Source organism: Oncorhynchus gorbuscha, linkage group LG02 (assembly GCF_021184085.1).
Source record: "Oncorhynchus gorbuscha isolate QuinsamMale2020 ecotype Even-year linkage group LG02, OgorEven_v1.0, whole genome shotgun sequence".
NCBI classification, from domain to species: domain Eukaryota; kingdom Metazoa; phylum Chordata; class Actinopteri; order Salmoniformes; family Salmonidae; genus Oncorhynchus; species Oncorhynchus gorbuscha.
This window is the reverse complement of record NC_060174.1, coordinates 56,814,825-56,832,931: the sequence shown is the minus strand read 5'-3', so window position 1 is coordinate 56,832,931 and position 18,107 is coordinate 56,814,825. Positions and strand designations below refer to the sequence as shown.

The following is an 18,107-nucleotide window of genomic DNA, read 5'->3' as shown; positions in this document are numbered from 1 at the left end:
GGACCACTGCCACTCAACTTTTAGAAATGCCTACAAGGCTCTCCCCTGCCCTCCCTTCAGCAAATCTGATCATGACTCTATTTTGCTTTTCCCTTCCTATAGGCAGAAACTCAAACAGAAAGTACCCGTGCTAAGATCTATTCGATGCTGGTCTGACCTATCGGAATCCATACTTCAAGATTGTTTTGATAATGCGGACTGGGATATGTTCCAGGTAGACTCTGAGAATAACATTGACGAATATGGTGACTGAGTTGATCAGGAAGTGTATAGGAGATGTCGTACCCACTGTGACTATTAAAACCTACCCAAACCAGAAACCGTGGATAGATGGCAGCATTCTCGCAAAACTGAAAGCACAATCCACCTTATTTAACCATGGCAAGGTGACTGGGAATATTACCAAACACAGTGTAGTTATTCCCTTCGTAAGGCAATCAAACAGGCAAAACGTCAGTACAAAGGACAAAATGGAGTCGCAATTCAACGGCTCAGACACAAGACGTATGTGGCAGGGTCTATAGACAATCACGGGCTAGAAAGGGAAAACCAGTCACATAGCGGACACCGATGTCTTGCTCCCGGACAAGCCGAACACCTTCTGCGCCCGCTTTGAGGATAACACAGTGCCACTGGCAAGGCCCGCAACCAAGGACTGTCGGCTCTCCTTCTCTGTGGCCGATGTCAGTAAGACATTTAAGCGTGTTAACCCTGGCAAGGCTGCCGGCCCGGACGGCATCCCTAGCCGCGTCCTCAGAGCATGTGCAGACCAGCTAGGTGGAGTGTTTACAGACATATTCAATCTCTCCCTATCCCAGTCTGCTGTCCCCACTTGCTTCAAGATGTCCACCATTGTTCCTGTATCCAAGAAAGCAAAGGTAACTGAACTAAATGATTATCGCCACGTAGCACTCACTTCTGTCACAATGAAGTGCTTTGAGAAGCTAGTTAAGGATCATATCACCTCTACCTTACCTGACACCTAGACCCACTTCAATTTGCTTACCGCCCCAGTAGATACACAGACGACGCAATCGTCATTGCAATGCTCACTGCCTTATCCCATCTGGACAAGAGGAATAGCTATGTAAGAATGCTGTTCATTGACTATAGCTCACTATTCAATCCCATAGTACCCTCCAAGCTCATCATTAAGCTTGGGGCCCTGGGTCTGAACCCCGCCCTGTGCAACTGGGTCCTGGACCTCCTGATGGCCGCTCCCAGGTGGTGAAAGTAGGAAACAACACCTGATTACCAACAATGAGGAGAAAGCCTACAGGGAGGAGATGAGGGCCCTGGGAGAGTGGTGCCAGGAAAATCATCTCTTACTCAACGTCAACAAAACAAAGGAACTGATCGTGGACTTCAGGAACAGCAGAGGGAGCACGCCCCTATCCACATCGACGGAACCGCAGTGGAGAAGGTGGAAAGCTTCAAGTTCCTCGGGGTACACATCACTGACAAAATTGAATGGTCCACCCACAAAGACAGCGCCTCTTCAACCTCAGGAGGCTAAAGAAATGTGGCCCTAAAACCTTCACAGATGTACAATTGAGAGCATCCTGTTGGGCTGTATCACCACCTGGTACGGCAACTGCACCGCCCGCAACCGCAGAGCTCTCCAGAGGGTGGTGCGGTCTGTGCAACACATCACTGCGGGCAAACTGCCTGCCCTCCAGGACACCTACAGCACCCGATGTCACAGAAAGGCCAAAAAGATCCTCAAGGACATCAACCACCCGAGCTCCTGCCTGTTCACCCCGCTATCATCCAGAAGGCAGGGTCAGTACAGGTGCATCAAAGCTGGGACCGAGAGACTGAAAAATAGCTTTGAGCTCAAGGCCATTAGACTGTTAAATAGCCATCACTAGCCGGCTTCCTCCCGGTTTTGCAACCCTGCACCATAGAGACCGCTGCTCTATATACATAGACTTGGAATCACTGGAACACTAGTCACTTTAATAATGTTTAAATACATTTCTCATCTCATATGTAGTCCATTCTACTGTATTTTAGTCAATGCCACTGACATTGCTCAATCTAATGTTTATATATTTCTTAATTCCATTATTTGACATTTAGATACGTGTATATTGTTGTGAGTTCTTAGATACTACTGCATTTCGGCATACCTTTAATAACATCGGCTAAATATGTTTATGTGACCAATACAATTTGATTTGATTTTGATTGGACTTTTTTGGTTACAACATGATTCCATGTGTGATTTCATAGTTTTGATGTCTTCACTTTTTTTCTACAATGTAGCAAATAGTAAAAATAAAGAAAAATCCTTGAATGAGAAGGTGTGTCCAGACTTTTGAGAGTTCCACAAACTCAAGGTATGTTTATACTTTATACTTTGACAGATTTCACAACACACTGTGTGGCCTCAGGCCCCTACTCCAACACTACCACAGATCTACAGTACTAAATGAATAGTGTGTATGTTATCGTGTGTGTGTAAGTATGTATGTGTCTGTCTTTGCCAATGCTTGTGTTGCTTCACAGTCCCCGCTGTTCCACAAGGTGTTTTTTATCAGTTCTTTAAATCTAATTTTACTGCTTGCGTCAGTTACTTGATGTGGAATAGAGTTCCATGTAGCCATGTAGTCACATACATGTTGTACTGTGTGCCTCCCATAGTCTATTCTAGACTTGGGGACTGTGAAGGGTGGGTGGCCGAGCTGTGTGCCAGTAGTTTAGACAGAGCTCGGTGCATTCAACATGTCAATACCTCTCATAAATAAAAGTAGTGATGAAGAAAAAATCTCTCTTCTACTTCCAGCCAGGAGAGATTGACATACATTTAAAAAAAATATTAGCTCTTTCAGCCGTGCTGCCCTGTTCGGAGCCAATTGCAATTTTCCTAAGTCCTTTTTTGTGGCACCTGACCACACGACTGAACAGTAGTCAAGGTGCGACAAAACTAGGGCCTGTAGGACCTGCCTTGTGGATAGTTTTGTTAAGAAGGAAGAGCATTGCTTTATTATTGACAAACTTTTCCCCATCTTAGCTACTACTGCATCAATATGTTTTGACCATGACAGTTTACAATCTAGGGTTACTCCAAGCATTTTAGTCATCTCAACTTACTCAATTTCCACATTATTTTATTTCAAGATTTAGTTGAGGTTTGGGTTTAGTGAGTGTTTTGTTCCAAATATAATGCTTTTAGATTTAGAAATATTTAGGGCTCTTATTCCTTGTCACCCACTCTGAAACTAGCTGCAGCTCTTTGTTAAGTGAACACAGTCATTTCAGTCACTGTAGTAGCTGATGTGTATAGTGTTGAGTCATCTGCATACATTGACACTCAAAGTTTACTCAAAGTTAGTAAAAATTGAAAAAAAGCAAGGGGCCTAAACAGCTACCTGATTCTAACTGGATTATATTTGAGAAGCTTCCATTAAAGAACACCCTCGGTGTTCTGTTATACAAGTAACTCTGTATCCAAATTATAGCAGTGGATGTAAAGCCTTAACACAAGTTTTTCCTGTGGCAGAATATGATCGATAATGTCAAAAGCTGCTCTGAGGTCTAGCAAGACAGCCCCCACAATCACTTTATCATCAATTTCTCTCAACCAATCATCAGTCATTTGTGTAAGTGCTGTGCTTCTTGAGTGTCCTTACCTATTGTAACGGAATTGCTCTTCTTCAGAGGAGCATTAAGGATCAGACCAATGTGCAGCGTGGTAAGTGTCCATAATGATATATTTAATAAATCAACAGAACACTGAACAAAATAACAAAAGTACAAACAACCGAAACAGTCCCGTATGGTGAAAACACTAACACAGGATACATAATCACCCACCACTCAAAAGTGAAACCAGGCTACCTAAATATGGTTCTCAATCAGGGACAATGATTGACAGCTGCCTCTGATTGAGAACCATACCAGGCTAAACACAGAAATCCCAAAACATAGAAAAAGGAACATAGACAACCCACCCAACTCAAGCCCTGACCATACTAAAACAAAGACATAACAAAAGAACTAAGGTCAGAACGTGACAGTACTCCCCTCCCAAAGGTGCGGACTCCGGCCGCAAAACCTGAACCTATAGGGGAGGGTCTGGGTGGGAGTCTGTCCGCGGCTCTGGCTCTGGCGCGGGACATGGACCCCACTCCACCATAGTCTTTCTCCACCTTTGTGGCCGCTTTAGAGCGGCGACCCTCGCCGCCGATCTCGGACTGGGGACCCAAGCCACGGGTCCTGAATGGACGGGAGATTCCGGCAGCACCGGACAAACGGAAGATTCCACTAGCACCGGACAGGCGGAAGACTCCGGCAGCTCTGGAGTGAAGGACGATTCCGTCAGCACTGGAGTGACGGGCGGCCCTGGCAGCTCAGGACAGACGGGTGGCCCCGGCAGCTCAGGACAGACGGGCGGCCCCGGCAGCTCAGGACAGACGGGCGGCCCCGGCAGCTCAGGACAGACGGGCGGCCCCGGCAGCTCCGGACAGACGGGCGGCTCCGGCAGCTCTCAGGACAGACGGGCGACTCCGGCAGCTCAGGACAGATGGGCGATATTCCCCAGCCTGTGCCCAGGGTCCGTTGCCTTCCAGAATCTCCTCCCATGTCCATGAGTCCCGAGATTTCTGATGCTGCCCGTTACCATGCTGCTTGGTCCTTGAGTGGTGGGTGGTTCTGTAACAGAATTCCTCTTCTTCAGAGGAGGAGTAGCAAGGATCAGACCAATGTGCAGTGTGGTAAGTGTCCATAATGATATATTTAATAAATCAACAGAACACTGAACAAAATAACAAAAGTATAAACAAACAAACGAAACAGTCCCGTATGGTGAAAACACTAATACAGGATACATAATCACCTACCACTCAAAAGTGAAACCAGGCTACCTAAGTATGGTTCTCAATCAGGGACAACGATTGACAGCTGCCTCTGATTGAGAACCATACCAGGCCAAACACAGATATCTCAAAACATAGAAAAAGGAACATAGACAACCCATCCAACTCACGCCCTGACCATACTAAAACAAAGACATAACAAAAGAACTAAGGTCAGAACGTGACACCTATATGCATGCTGAAATTCTGTTGTCAATTTGTTTACTGTGAAATAGCATTGTATCTGGTCAAACAACATTTTTTCCAGAAGTTCACTAAAGGGTTGGTAAAAAGGCTGATTGGTCGGCTATTTGAGCCAGTATTCTTGGGTGGCGGAATGACTTCTCTCCAAGCCCAAGGGCACACGTTCTCTAGTAGGCTTAAATTGAAGATGTTGCAAATAGGAGTGGCAATATCGTCTGCTGTTATCCTCAATAATTTCCCATCCAGATTGTCAGACCCCAGTGGCTTGTCAATGTTGATAGACAACAATAATTTTTTCACCTCTTCCACACTGACTTCACAGAATTCAAAAGTACAATTCTTGTTTTTCATAATTTGGTCTCATATACTTGGATGTGTAGTGTCAGTGTTTGTTGCTGGCAGGTCATCCTTAATTTTGCTCATCTTGCCAACGAAAAAGTCATAAGGTAGTTTGCAATATCAGTGGGCTTTGTGATGAATGAGCCATCTGGTTCAATGAATGAAGGAGCGGAGTTTGCTTTTTTCCACAGAATTTAATATCAAGGTTCCCTAGAGCTATTTACTATCATTGTTTATATAATTTATCTTTGTTTCATAGTGTAGTTTATTTTTATTTCGTTTAACCACATGATTTCTTAATTTGCAGTATGTTTGCCAATCAGTTGGGGTGCCAGACTTAATTGCCATACCTTTTGCCTCATCCCTCTCAACCATAAATTGTTTCAATTCATCATCATTGAAACAATCCAAGGGGATTTAAGGTTTTACAGTCATTTTCTTAATGGGATTCTTAGTAACTGGAAGAAGTAGTTTCATAAATGCATCAAGTGGAGCGTCTGGTTGCTCCTCGTTACACACCACAGATCAGCAAATATTCTTTACATCATCAACATATGAATCACAACAAAACTTATTGTATGACCTCTGAGATGTGTCTGTTACTTGAACTCTGTGAGGTGCAATCTGAGGTGCAGTTAATGATGATTTCTGAGGCTGGTAACTCTAATTTTCCTGTGCAGTAACTCTGAGTCTTCCTTTTTTTTAAACCTTTATTTAACTAGGCAAGTCAGTTAAGAACAAATTCTTATTTTCAATGACGGCCTAGGAACAGTGGGTTAACTGCCTGTTCAGGGGCAGAACGACAGATTTGTACCTTGTCAGCTCGGGGGTTTGACCTTGCAACCTTCCGGTTACTAGTCCAACGCTCTAACCACTAGGCTACGCTTTCCTGTGGCAGTCCTCGTGAGAGCAAGTTTCATCATAGTGCTTGATGTTTTTTTTGACTGCACTTGAAGAAACTTTCAAGTTCTTGAAATATTCCATATTGACTGACCTTTATGTCTTAAACTAATGATGGAATGTTGTTTCTCTTTGCTTATTTGAGATGTTCTTGCCATAATATGGACTTGGTCTTTCACCAAATAGGGCTATCTTCTGTATGCAACCACTACCTTGTCACAACACAACTGATTGGCTCAAATGCATTAAGGAAAGAAATTCCACAAATGAACTTTTTACAAGGTACACCTGTTATCCTTTTTGGGATAGGGGGCAGCATTTTCACTTTTGGATGAATAGCGTGCCCAGAGTGAACTGCCTCCTATGCTGTCCCAGATGCTAATACACTGCTCCAAAAAATAAAGGGAACACTAAAATAACACATCCTAGATCTGAAGGAATGAAATATTCTTATTAAATACTTTTTCTTTACATAGTTGAATGTGCTGACAACAAAATCACACAAATTATCGATGGAAATCAAATGTATCAACCCATGGAGGTCTGGATTTGGAGTGACACTCAAAATTAAAGTGGAAAACCACACTACAGGCTGATCCAACTTTGATGTAATGCCCTTAACAAGTCAAAATGAGGCTCAGTAGTGTGTGGCCTCCACGTGCCTGTATGACCTCCCTACAACGCCTGGGCATGCTCCTGATGAGGTGGCGGATGGTCTCCTGAGGGATCTCCTCCCAGACCTGGACGAAAGCATCCGCCAACTCCTGGACAGTCTGTGGTGCAATGGAGCGAAACATAATGTCCCAGATGTGCTCAATTGGATTCAGGTCTGGGGAACGGGCTGGCCAGTCCATAGCATCAATGCCTTCCTCTTGCAGGAGCTGCTGACACACTCCAGCCACATGAAGTCTAGCATTGTCTGACCCACCGCCAAACCTGTCATGCTGGAGGATGTTGCAGGCAGCAGAACATTCTCCACGGCCTCTCCAGACTCTGTCACGTCTGTCACGTGCTCAGTGTGAACCTGCTTTCATCTGTGAAGAGCACAGGGCGCCAGTGGCGAATTTGCCAATCTTGGTGTTCTCTGGCAAATGCCAAACGTCCTGCAGGGTGTTGGGCTGTAAGCACAATCCCCACCTGTGGACGTTGGGCCCTCATACCACCCTCATGGAGTCTGTTTCTGACCGTTTGAGCAGACACATGCACATTTGTGGCCTGTTGGAGGTCATTTTGCAGGGCTCTGGCAGTGATCCTCCTGCTCCTTGCACAAAGGCGGAGGTAGCGGTCCTGCTGCTGGGTTGTTGCCCTCCTACGGCCTCCTCCACATCTCCTGATGTACTGGCCTGTCTCCTGGTAGCGTCTCCATGCTCTGGACACTACGCTGACAGACACAGCAAACCTTCTTGCCACAGCTCGCATTGATGTGTCATCCTGGATGAGCTGCACTACCTGAGCCACTTGTGTGGTTTGTAGACTCCGTCTCATGCTACCACTAGAGTGAAAGCACAGCCAGCATTCAAAAGTGACCAAAACATCAGCCAGGAAGCATAGGAACTGAGAAGTGGTCACCACTCCTCTATTGGGGATGTCTTGCTAATTGCCTATAATTTCCACCTGTTGTCTATTCCATTTGCACACCAGCATGTGACATGTATTGTCAATCAGTGTCGCTTCCTAAGTGGACAGTTTGATTTCACAGAAGTGTGATTGACTTGGAGTTACATTGTGTTGTTTAAGTGTTCCCTTTATTTTTTTGAGCAGTGTATATGCATATTATTATTACTATTGGATATAAAACACTCTGGAGTTTCTAAAACTGTTTGAATGATGTCTGTGAGTATAACATAACTCATATGGCAGGTGAAAACATGAGAAAAATCCAACCAGGAAGTGGGACATCTGAGGTTTGTAGTTTTTCAAAGCTTGGCCTACCGAGTACACATTGAGATATGGAGGTTGCACTTCCTAGGGCTTCCCTATGTCAACTGTCTTTTGGAACTTGAATGAGGATTCTATTATAAAGGAGGGGCTCATGAGACCTCTTTGAGTCAGTGGTCTGGCAGAAAGCCTTGGTCTCATGACGTGCACTTACCTCACGTTCCAGTGCTTTTCCTTCAGACAAAGGAATTCTCCGGTTGGAACATTGATGTTTTATGTTAAAAACATCCTAACGATTGATTTCATACATCGACATGTTTCTAAAGGACTGTAACGGAACTGAGTTTTTGTCTGGATGAAATGCTCACGACTCCTGAAGATGGATTACTGGGCTGAACACGCTAAAAACAAGTGGCTATTTGGACATAAATGATGGAACAAATCAGTAATTTATTGTTGAACTGGGATTCCTGAGAGTGCCTTCTGATGAAGATCATCAAAGGTAAGTGAATATTTATGGCATTGTTTCTAACTTTGTTGATTGCAAAATGGCAGCTATTCTCTGGCTGTTTATGGTTCTGAGCGCAGTTCTCAGATGATGCTTTTTCGGTAAAGTATTTTTGAAATCTGACACAGCGGTTGCATTAAGGAGAAGTCTATCTTTAATTATGTGAATAACACTAGTATCTTTTATCAATGTTTATTATTGGTATTTCTGCAAAATCACTTGATGTTGTTGAATCAAAATATTACTGCACGTAAGGCGCAAATGTAAACTGAGGTTTTTGGATATAAATATGCACATTATCGAACAAATAAGACATGTATTGTGTAACATTATGTCCTGAGTGTCATCTGATGAAGATCAAAGGTTAGTGATTCATTTGATCTATATTTCTGCTTTTTGTGACACCTCTCTTTGGCTGGATAAATGGCTGTGTTTTTTCGACTTAGCGGTGATCTAACATAATCATATGTTGTGCTTTAGCTGTAAAGCATTTTTTTTAAATCAGATACGATGGGTAGATTAACAAGATGTTTATCTTTCATTTGCTGTATTGGACTTGTCAATGTGTGAAAGTTACATATTTCAAAAAAATATTTTGTCGGGGTGTTCCGCTAGCAGAACCCCTGCGCTAGAAAGGTTAATTGAAATGATTTATGATGCTTACCTCAGGAAACTGGTTGAGAGAATACCAAGATTGTGCAAAATGGTCTTTAAGACAAACGGAGGCTCCTTTGAAGAATATAAAATATAAAATATATTTTGATTTGTTAAAAAAAATGGTTTACTACATGATTCCATATGTGTGATTTCATAGTTTTGATGTCTCCACTATTGTGCAATATAGAAAATAGTACAAATAAAAGTCCTGGAATGAGTAGGTGTGTCCAATCTTGTGACTTGTACTGAATATGTTATGGCTTTTGAACCTCAGATGGCTATGAATCCACGATATGGCAATCTACTGGAACACAGGTGATTTTTGTTAATTGAAGCTGCTCTAATGTTAAACATGTAAAGTGTGGTGTACCACAGGGCAGCTCTTCAGGCCCTTTACGCTTTTATATTTTTACCAATGACATGCCACTGACATTAACCTGTTGGTGTTAGGGGGCAGTATTTTCATTTTTGGAAAACAAACTTTCCGTTTTAAACGGGATATTTTATCAGGAAAAGATGCTACAATATGCATATAATTGACAGCTTTGGATAGAAAACACTAACGTTTCCAAAACTGTAAAGATATTGTCTGTGTATAACAGAACTGATGTTGCCGGCGAAAGCCTGAGAAAAATCCAATCCGGAAGTGCCCCAGGTTTTGAAAGCGCTGCATTCCAATGACTCCCTATTCAGCTGTGAATGTACCATAAATGAGCTTACGCTTTCTACATATTCCCCAAGGTGTCTACAGCATTGTGACATAGTTTTACGCATTTCTGTTGAAGAATAGCCGTAGGCAACCACATTACGTAAGTGGTCACATGGTGGCTCCGAGAGAGATTCTCGCGTAAAATACAGAGGTAGCCATTACGCCAATCGGTCACAGTGAAAAACGAATTGTCCCGACTGATATATTATCGAATATATCTTAGAAAAACACCTTGAGGATGGATTCTAAACGTTTGCCATGTTTCTGTCGATATTATGGAGTTCATTATGAATATTTTTCGGCGTTGTGGTGACCGCAATCTCTGGGCGATTTCTCAGCCAAACGTGAAGAACAAACGAAGCTATTTCGCCTACAAAAATAATATTTTGGGGAAAAATGAACTTTGGCTGTCTACCTGGGAGTCTCGTGAGTGAAAACATCCGAAAATCTGTCTTCTCATAAAATGTCTCTAGTGTCCGAACAGTCTACAAACTACAATGACCACTCTATTGAAAGGGAAGACTCTCAAAAACACAATGTTCTTCGTTTTTGCTCGACGGACCCCACAAGCCCCACAGGACTTTCCTGAAGTCAGTACCGTCGATGTGACAACTTCTGTTTCTAGCAACCGAGGCTCCTCAGAGGAGGAAGGGGAAGACCATCCTACTCAGTGAAATACTTCAAATTAAAAATGGTAAAACATTGAAAAACTAAACTAAATATAGTCACATCACCAAATAACAATAAAACACACTGTTTTGCACTGAAGGTCTACAGTAGCTGCAACAGTACTCTGTAGGGATAGCACATTGGTGTATCCCAGAGGACAGCTATCTTCTGTCCTCCTCTTCGTAGACTGACTTCAATACAAAACCTAGGAGGCTCTTGGTTCTCACCCCCTTCCATAAACTTACACAGTAATTATGACAACTTCCGGTCCTCCAACCTATCAGAGCTCTTGCAGCATGAACTGACACGTTGTCCAGTACTGAAAGCATAAACTCCAGCTAGCTAGCACTGCAGTGCATAAAATGTGGTGAGTACTTGGCTCAAAGAGAGAGAAAGACAATAGTTTAACAGTTTTGAACAAATTAATTTCTTCCAAAATTAAGAAGCAATAGTGACACTTTCTTTTTCACTTACTTAGCTAGCAAATGCATCTAGCTAGTTTAGCCTACTGAAACACCCTGCTTAAACAGAGGGATGCTATGTTAGCTACAGTAGCTCGCTATGACTTTCCAACACAACACTTGAACTCCAAGTCAAGGTAAGCTTTTGGTATTACAAATGTATTTTCCGGTGTGACTGCTTACTGACTGCACAATAACATTACTGGTGATTGTAGTGGGTTTACAAATACGTTAGTTCTATTAGCTATGACTTTATTTAGCTAATATGGTGACAATGACGTAGGCTGTGTGCAGCGTTTTGGCTTGGAAACATTTTTTCGCCTAGTCACATACAGCTGATGGGTTGTGCATTGAAGTCCACAAATGAAGGTTAGAGGTGAGAGGAAAGCCAGGAATACAACGTGGCTGCTGTGAAAGTGAACTGTGTTCAGGCGTTATCAGGGGTGTATTCATTCCACTGATTCTGTTGAAAAACTGGTCTTAAACTGAAGAAAACGGAACAAAACATACCTTAATTTGTCCAATAGAAACTAGTTTGCAACTGTTGGACTAATGATTACACCCAATATCAGATAGATGCAGGCAAGTGTGCAAGCCGTGAATGAATGTCACCATCTGTCACCTCAAATGTCTCTCGATCTGTGTGCACCTACATTGTAAACTTTCAATCATAGGCTAGGTTGTAACAACCTCGTGAGTATCGGGATCATTTGAGTATTATGTAGTAGCCTACACCTATCGATGCTACATTGAACTGGGTGAATGGAATATGAATGAGAGTAATCCAATGTGCTGTAATAGAAATAAGGCCATTCTCGTGAATTTTTTTTTTTTAATCTGGTGAAAATGCCCTTAAGATGCTTTTGGGAAACCAGGCCCCAGTTGGTCCGAAGACAAATGAGTGAGAAAAATATATATATTTGGGCTGCTTGTGTGAACGAAGCCTTTGTGGCAAATGCAGAAAGGGTCTTTAAAAATGTTTGATTGGGTGAAGCTCACTGATTGAGACCCTGTCTCTCCACCATGTCCACATGCAGGCTGTTCCCATTGTCTCGAAGGCTCGCTTCCTGGAGAAGAGAGGAGAGCTATATGAGCTATCCAAAGGGGCCTCCCTCTTCAGTTCTCGTCTCAAACTCACCCCCATCTACCTCTTCCTCTTCAATGACCTACTCATCATCACATGCAAAAAGAGGCAAGCAAAAGGATATACTCCACATACTGACCAACAGTTGCATTTAATTAAATGGTCAGAAAATGTGCTGTGGGCAACTGGTTGTCATAATATTTCAACCTCATTTTGCCTGCTGGGTGGTGAATATGCAAGTTGAGTATAGTTTCTCTCCTTTCCTGTCCAGCTCAGAGCGCTATATGGTGACAGACCACACCCACCGCTCCCTGGTGCAGGTCCAGCCAACGGGGTTTGGGGTTGGAGCGGAGGGCCCAGGGCCCAAGTTGGAGCACTCCTTCTGTCTGCTACTGCTGGAGAACCACCGAGGCATTGCCTGTGAACACCTGCTGAAGGCCCCCTCAGAGTGAGAGAACACACACACAGCCTCCCAACCAACCAACTCTCAGATAATGCACTATACACTGAAGAATAAAGACAAAAATGCATCACAGTGTTGTACCCAGTTTCTACTTTCACTCTCTAGGTCAGATATGCACCGGTGGATGGCAGCATTCCCTTCCTTAAATGACCCAAACAGAAAGGAAGAGGTGGTTTATGAGGACTGGGGTGAGTAAATAGATGACAAACCCAGTTATAAAATATTAACATTCTTAGTTCGATGCACATACTTCCCTGAAGTGAAATTGTAGCCTTAACCTTTTGTGGGATTATAGATTGCCCCCAGGTGCAGTGTGTGAAACAATACGTTGCCCAGCAGGCTGATGAGCTCACCATGGAGCCTGCTGACATTATCAACGTGCTATGCAAGACCCATGAGGGTACGTGGAACAAACAAGGAAATATACTTTCAGTACAAAATTCCCACTGAATTGTCAAGCATCTTTATTGGAAGACTTACAGTGCATTCAGACCTTGACATTTCCCCCCCAAAATGACATTACAGCCATATTCTAAAACGGATTTAGTTCCTCCCCCCCCATCAATACCCCATAATGATAATGCGAACCATTTATTGTTTGAAGATTTATCAATGAAACAATACCTTATCTACGTAAGTATTCAGACCCTTTGCTATGATACTCAATTGAGATCACGTGAAACCTGTTTCCATTGATCATCCTTGAGATGTTTCTACAACTTTATTGCAGTTCACCTGTGGTAAATTCAGTTGATTGAACATGATTTGGAAAGGCACACCTGTCTATACAAAAAGGTCCCACATTTGACAATGCATGTCAGAGCAAAAACCAAGCTGAGGTCGAAGGAAATGTCAGAGACAAAATTGTGTCTAGGCACAGATCTGGGGAAGGGTACCAAACAGTTTTCAGCATTGAAGGCCCAAAAGAACAGTGATTCTTATATGGAAGAAGTTTGGAACCACCAAGACATTCTACAGCTGGCTGCACTACCAAACTGAGCAATGCAGGGAGAAGGGCTTTGGTCAGGAAGTTGACCAAGAAACCCCTACGGTCACTGACAGAGCTCCAGAGTATTTCTGTGGAGATGGGATAACCTATCAGAAGGACAACCATCTCTGCAGCACTCCACCAATCCGACCTTTCTGGTAGAGTGGCCAGACGGAAGCCACTAAGGGCACATGACAGCCAGGTTACCAAAAGGCACCAAAATGAATCTCAGACCAAGAGAAACAAGATTCTCTGGTCTGATGAAAGCAAGATTGAACTCTTTGGCATGAATGCCAAGCTTCACATCTGGAGGAAATCTGGCAACATCCCGACGGTGAAGCATGGTGGTGGCAGCATCATGTTGTGGGGATGTTTTTCAGGGGCAGGGACACTAATCAGGATCAAGGGAAAGACGAACAGAGCAAAGTACAATGAGATCTTTGAAAACCTGCTACAGAGAACTCAGGACCTCAGACTGGGGTGAAGGTTCACCTTCTAACAGGACAATGCACACAGCCAATACAACGCAAGAGAGAGACAAGTCTCTGAAGGTCCTTGAGCGGCTCAGCCAGGGCCTATACTTGAACCCGATCTAACATCTCTGGAGAGACCTGAAAATAGCAGTGCAGCAATATAGCTGTGCAGCAACACTCCCCATTCAACCTGACAGAGCTTGAGAGGATCTGCATAGAAGAACGGGAGGAAGTCCCAAATACAGGTTTGCCAACATTGTAGCGTGTTACGGATACAGGTATCCTGTGGGTGTGTGTGTATCCAATAAATCAGAAGACACACCTCCTGTTTCCTACCCAATAGCAACGATTAAAACATTCCCTAACCAGAAACCGTGGATTGATGGCAGCATTCGCGTGAAAATGAAAGCGCGAACCACTGCTTTTAATCAGGGCGAGGTGACTGGTAACATGACCGAATACAAACAGTGCAGCTATTCCCTCCACAAGGCTATCAAACAAGCTAAGAGTCAGTATAGAGACAAAGTAGAATCTCAATTCAATGGCTTAGACACAAGAGGTATGTGGCAGGGTCTACAGTCAATCACGGACTACAAGAAGAAAACCAGCCCAGTCATAGACCAGGATGTCTTGCTCCAGGCAGACTAAATAACTTTTTTGCCCGCTTTGAGGACAATACAGTGCCACTGACACGGCCTGCAACGAAAACATGCGGACTCTCCTTCACTGCAGTCGAGGTGAGTAAAACATTTAAACGTGTTAACCCTCACAAGGCTGCAGGCCCAGACGGCATCCCCAGCCGCGCCCTCAGAGCATGCGCAGACCAGCTGGCCGGTGTATTTACGGACATATTCAATCAATCCCTATACCAGTCTGCTGTTCCCACATGCTTCAAGAGGGCCACCATTGTTCCTGTTCCCAAGAAAGCTAAGGTAACTGAGCTCACTTCAGTCATCATGAAGTGCTTTGAGAGACTAGTCAAGGACCATATCACCTCCACCCTACCTGACACCCTAGACCCACTCCAATTTGCTTACCGCCCAAATAGGTCCACAGACGATGCAATCTCAACCACACTGCACAAACCCATCTGGACAAGAGGAATACCTATGTGAGAATGCTGTTCATCGACTACAGCTCGGCATTCAACACCATAGTACCCTCCAAGCTCGTCATCAAGCCCGAGACCCTGGGTCTCGACCCCACCCTGTGCAACTGGGTACTGGACTTCCTGACGGGCCGCCCCCAGGTGGTGAGGGTAGGCAACAACATCTCCACCCCGCTGATCCCACAAGGGTGCGTTCTGAGCCCTCTCCTGTACTCCCTGTTCACCCACGACTGCGTGGCCATGCACGCCTCCAACTCAATCATCAAGTTTGCGGTTGACACGACAGTGGTAGGCTTGATTACCAACAACGACGAGACTGCCTACAGGGAGGATGTGAGGGCCCTCGGAGTGTGGTGTCAGGAAAATAACCTCACACTCAACAAAACTAAGGAGATGATTGTGGACTTCAGGAAACAGCAGAGGGAACACCCCCTATCCACATCGATGGAACAGTAGTGGAGAGGGTAGCAAGTTTTTTAAGTTCCTCGGCATACACATCACAGACAAACTGAATTGGTCCACTCACACAGACAGCATCGTGAAGAAGGCGCAGCAGCGCCTCTTCAACCTCAGGAGGCTGAAGAAATTTGGCTTGTCACCAAAAGCACTCAAACTTCTACAGATGCACAATCGAGAGCATCCTGGCGGGCTGTATCACCGCCTGGTACGGCAACTGCTCCGCCCACAACCGTAAGGCTCTCCAGAGGGTAGTGAGGTCTGCACAACGCATAACTGGGGGCAAACTACCTGCCACCTATCATCTACTGCATCCTTACGTAATACATGTATCACTAGCCACTTTGTTTACATACTCATCTCATATGCATATACTGTACTCGATACCATCTACTGTATCTTGCCTATGCTGCTCTGTACAATCACTCATTCATATATCTTTATGTACATATTCTTTATCCCCTTACACTGTATAAGACAGTAGTTTTGGAATTGTTAGTTAGATTACTTGTTGGTTATTACTACATTGTTGGAACTAGAAGCACAAGCATTTCACTACACTCTCATTGACATCTGCTAACCATGTGTATGTGACAAAATTTGATTACCATGTGTTTTCTAATAAACCATGTGTTTGATGGTAATTTAGTTGTCTGTGGTTATTTCGTTCTCACTTTCACGATAATTTGCATGAGTTATGTTACGGGTCTCGTTACAATCTCCCCTAGACTGTCGCGCCAAAAGGGATTCGTAACATAGAAGCCGCCACTAGGATGTAATCATTGCCAAAGGTGCTTCAACAAAGTACTGAGTAAAGGGTCGGAATACTTATGTAAATGCAATAAACTGATTTTGCTTTGTCATTATGGGATATTGTGTATAGATTGAGGGAATTTTTTATTTTTTATTTAAGAATAAGGTTAACGTAACATTGTGAAAAAGTCAAGGGGTCTGAATACACACTGTAAAATGTGAAAACCTTTTCCATGAATCAAAATGTAATCTCCCTCTGAAGTATATTTTGTCCCCACAGTAAATGTGTCTCTATTCCCCTTTATGACTAATGGTATGCCCTGCTTCCGTCAGGTTGGAATAAGGGGATGCGTCTGTCTGACGGAGAGAAGGGTTGGTTCCCTAGCAAAAGTGTGGTGGAGATAACCAACGAGCATCGGAGGAGACGGAACCTTCGGGAGCAGTACCGCATCGCTCAAGCTGCAGCTAAAGTCACAAAGAACTGACTACCTGCATATTTGTATGTGTGTCCCAAATCACACACTATTCCCCATATAGTGCACTAGTTTGGAGAAATGTCCAATGGGTCCTGGTCAAAAGTAGTGCACTATATAAAAAAAGGTATTACAGTGCTATTTGGGACAAAGCCTATGTCAAACCAAGGATTTCTCTAACCCTCCGTTTTCTTTTACCCAGAGCTTCAACTCAAGTGCATCATACAGTGGGGCAAAAAAGTATTTAGTCAGCCACCAATTGTGCAAGTTCTCCCACTTAAAAAGATGAGGCCTGTAATTTATCATAGGTACACTTCAACTATGACAGACAAAATGAAAAGTAAAACAATCCAGAAAATCACATTGTAGAATTTATTTGCAAATTATGGTGGAAAATAAGTATTTTGGTCAAACAAGTTTCTCAATACTTTGTCATTGCCAACAAAGGGTATATAACAGAGATCAACTTTTTCTGTGAGTCTTCACAAGGTTCACACACTGTTGCTGGTATTTTGGCCCATTCCTCCATGCAGATCTCCTCTAGAGCAGTGATGTTTTGGGGCTGTTGCTGGGCAACACAGACTTTCAACTCCCTCCAAAGATTTTCTATGGGGTTGAGATCTGGAGACTGGCTAGGCCACTCCAGGACCTTGAAATGCTTCTTACGAAGCCACTCCTTCGTTTCCCGGGCGGTGTGTTTGGGATCATGGTCATGCTGAAAGACCCAGACACGTTTCATCTTCAATGCCCTTGCTGATGGAAGGAGGTTTTCACTCAATCTCACGATACATGGCCCCATTCATTCTTTCCTTTACACGGATCAGTCGTCCTGGTCCCACCCCCATGCTTCACAGTAGGTATGGTGTTCTTTGGATGCAACTCAGCATTCAACATGGCCCCACAGCCAAGCCTCTCGCTCCCACCATCACCCAGGGGCCCAGCAACAGCCCTTCAGAGGTGAGCTTCATCCATCTGAATAGAACCCTCAACATGACGAGTTGAGTTTAACCAAAAAGTTTTATTTTGGTGTCATATGGTCAGATGAAATTCTCCCAGTCTTCTTCTGGATCATCCAAATGCTCTCTAGCAAACTTCAGACGGGCCTGGACATGTACTGGCTTAAGC

At 43.8% G+C, this 18,107-nt stretch overlaps 1 protein-coding gene across 1 annotated transcript in view; it reads left to right on the top strand.

The window, feature by feature from the left end:
- Positions 1 to 17,280, top strand: part of LOC124005090 (rho guanine nucleotide exchange factor 15-like) — a 51,688-nt gene extending 34,408 nt beyond the window's left edge. The window contains exons 13-17 of the mRNA XM_046314027.1: positions 12,222 to 12,376; positions 12,540 to 12,716; positions 12,837 to 12,919; positions 13,027 to 13,131; positions 16,843 to 17,280. Of these exons, the coding sequence (XP_046169983.1) occupies positions 12,222 to 12,376; positions 12,540 to 12,716; positions 12,837 to 12,919; positions 13,027 to 13,131; positions 16,843 to 16,994 (672 nt within the window). The 3' untranslated portion in view covers positions 16,995 to 17,280. The remainder of the gene's footprint in view (positions 1 to 12,221; positions 12,377 to 12,539; positions 12,717 to 12,836; positions 12,920 to 13,026; positions 13,132 to 16,842) is intronic.
- Positions 17,281 to 18,107: the final 827 nt, after the last annotated feature.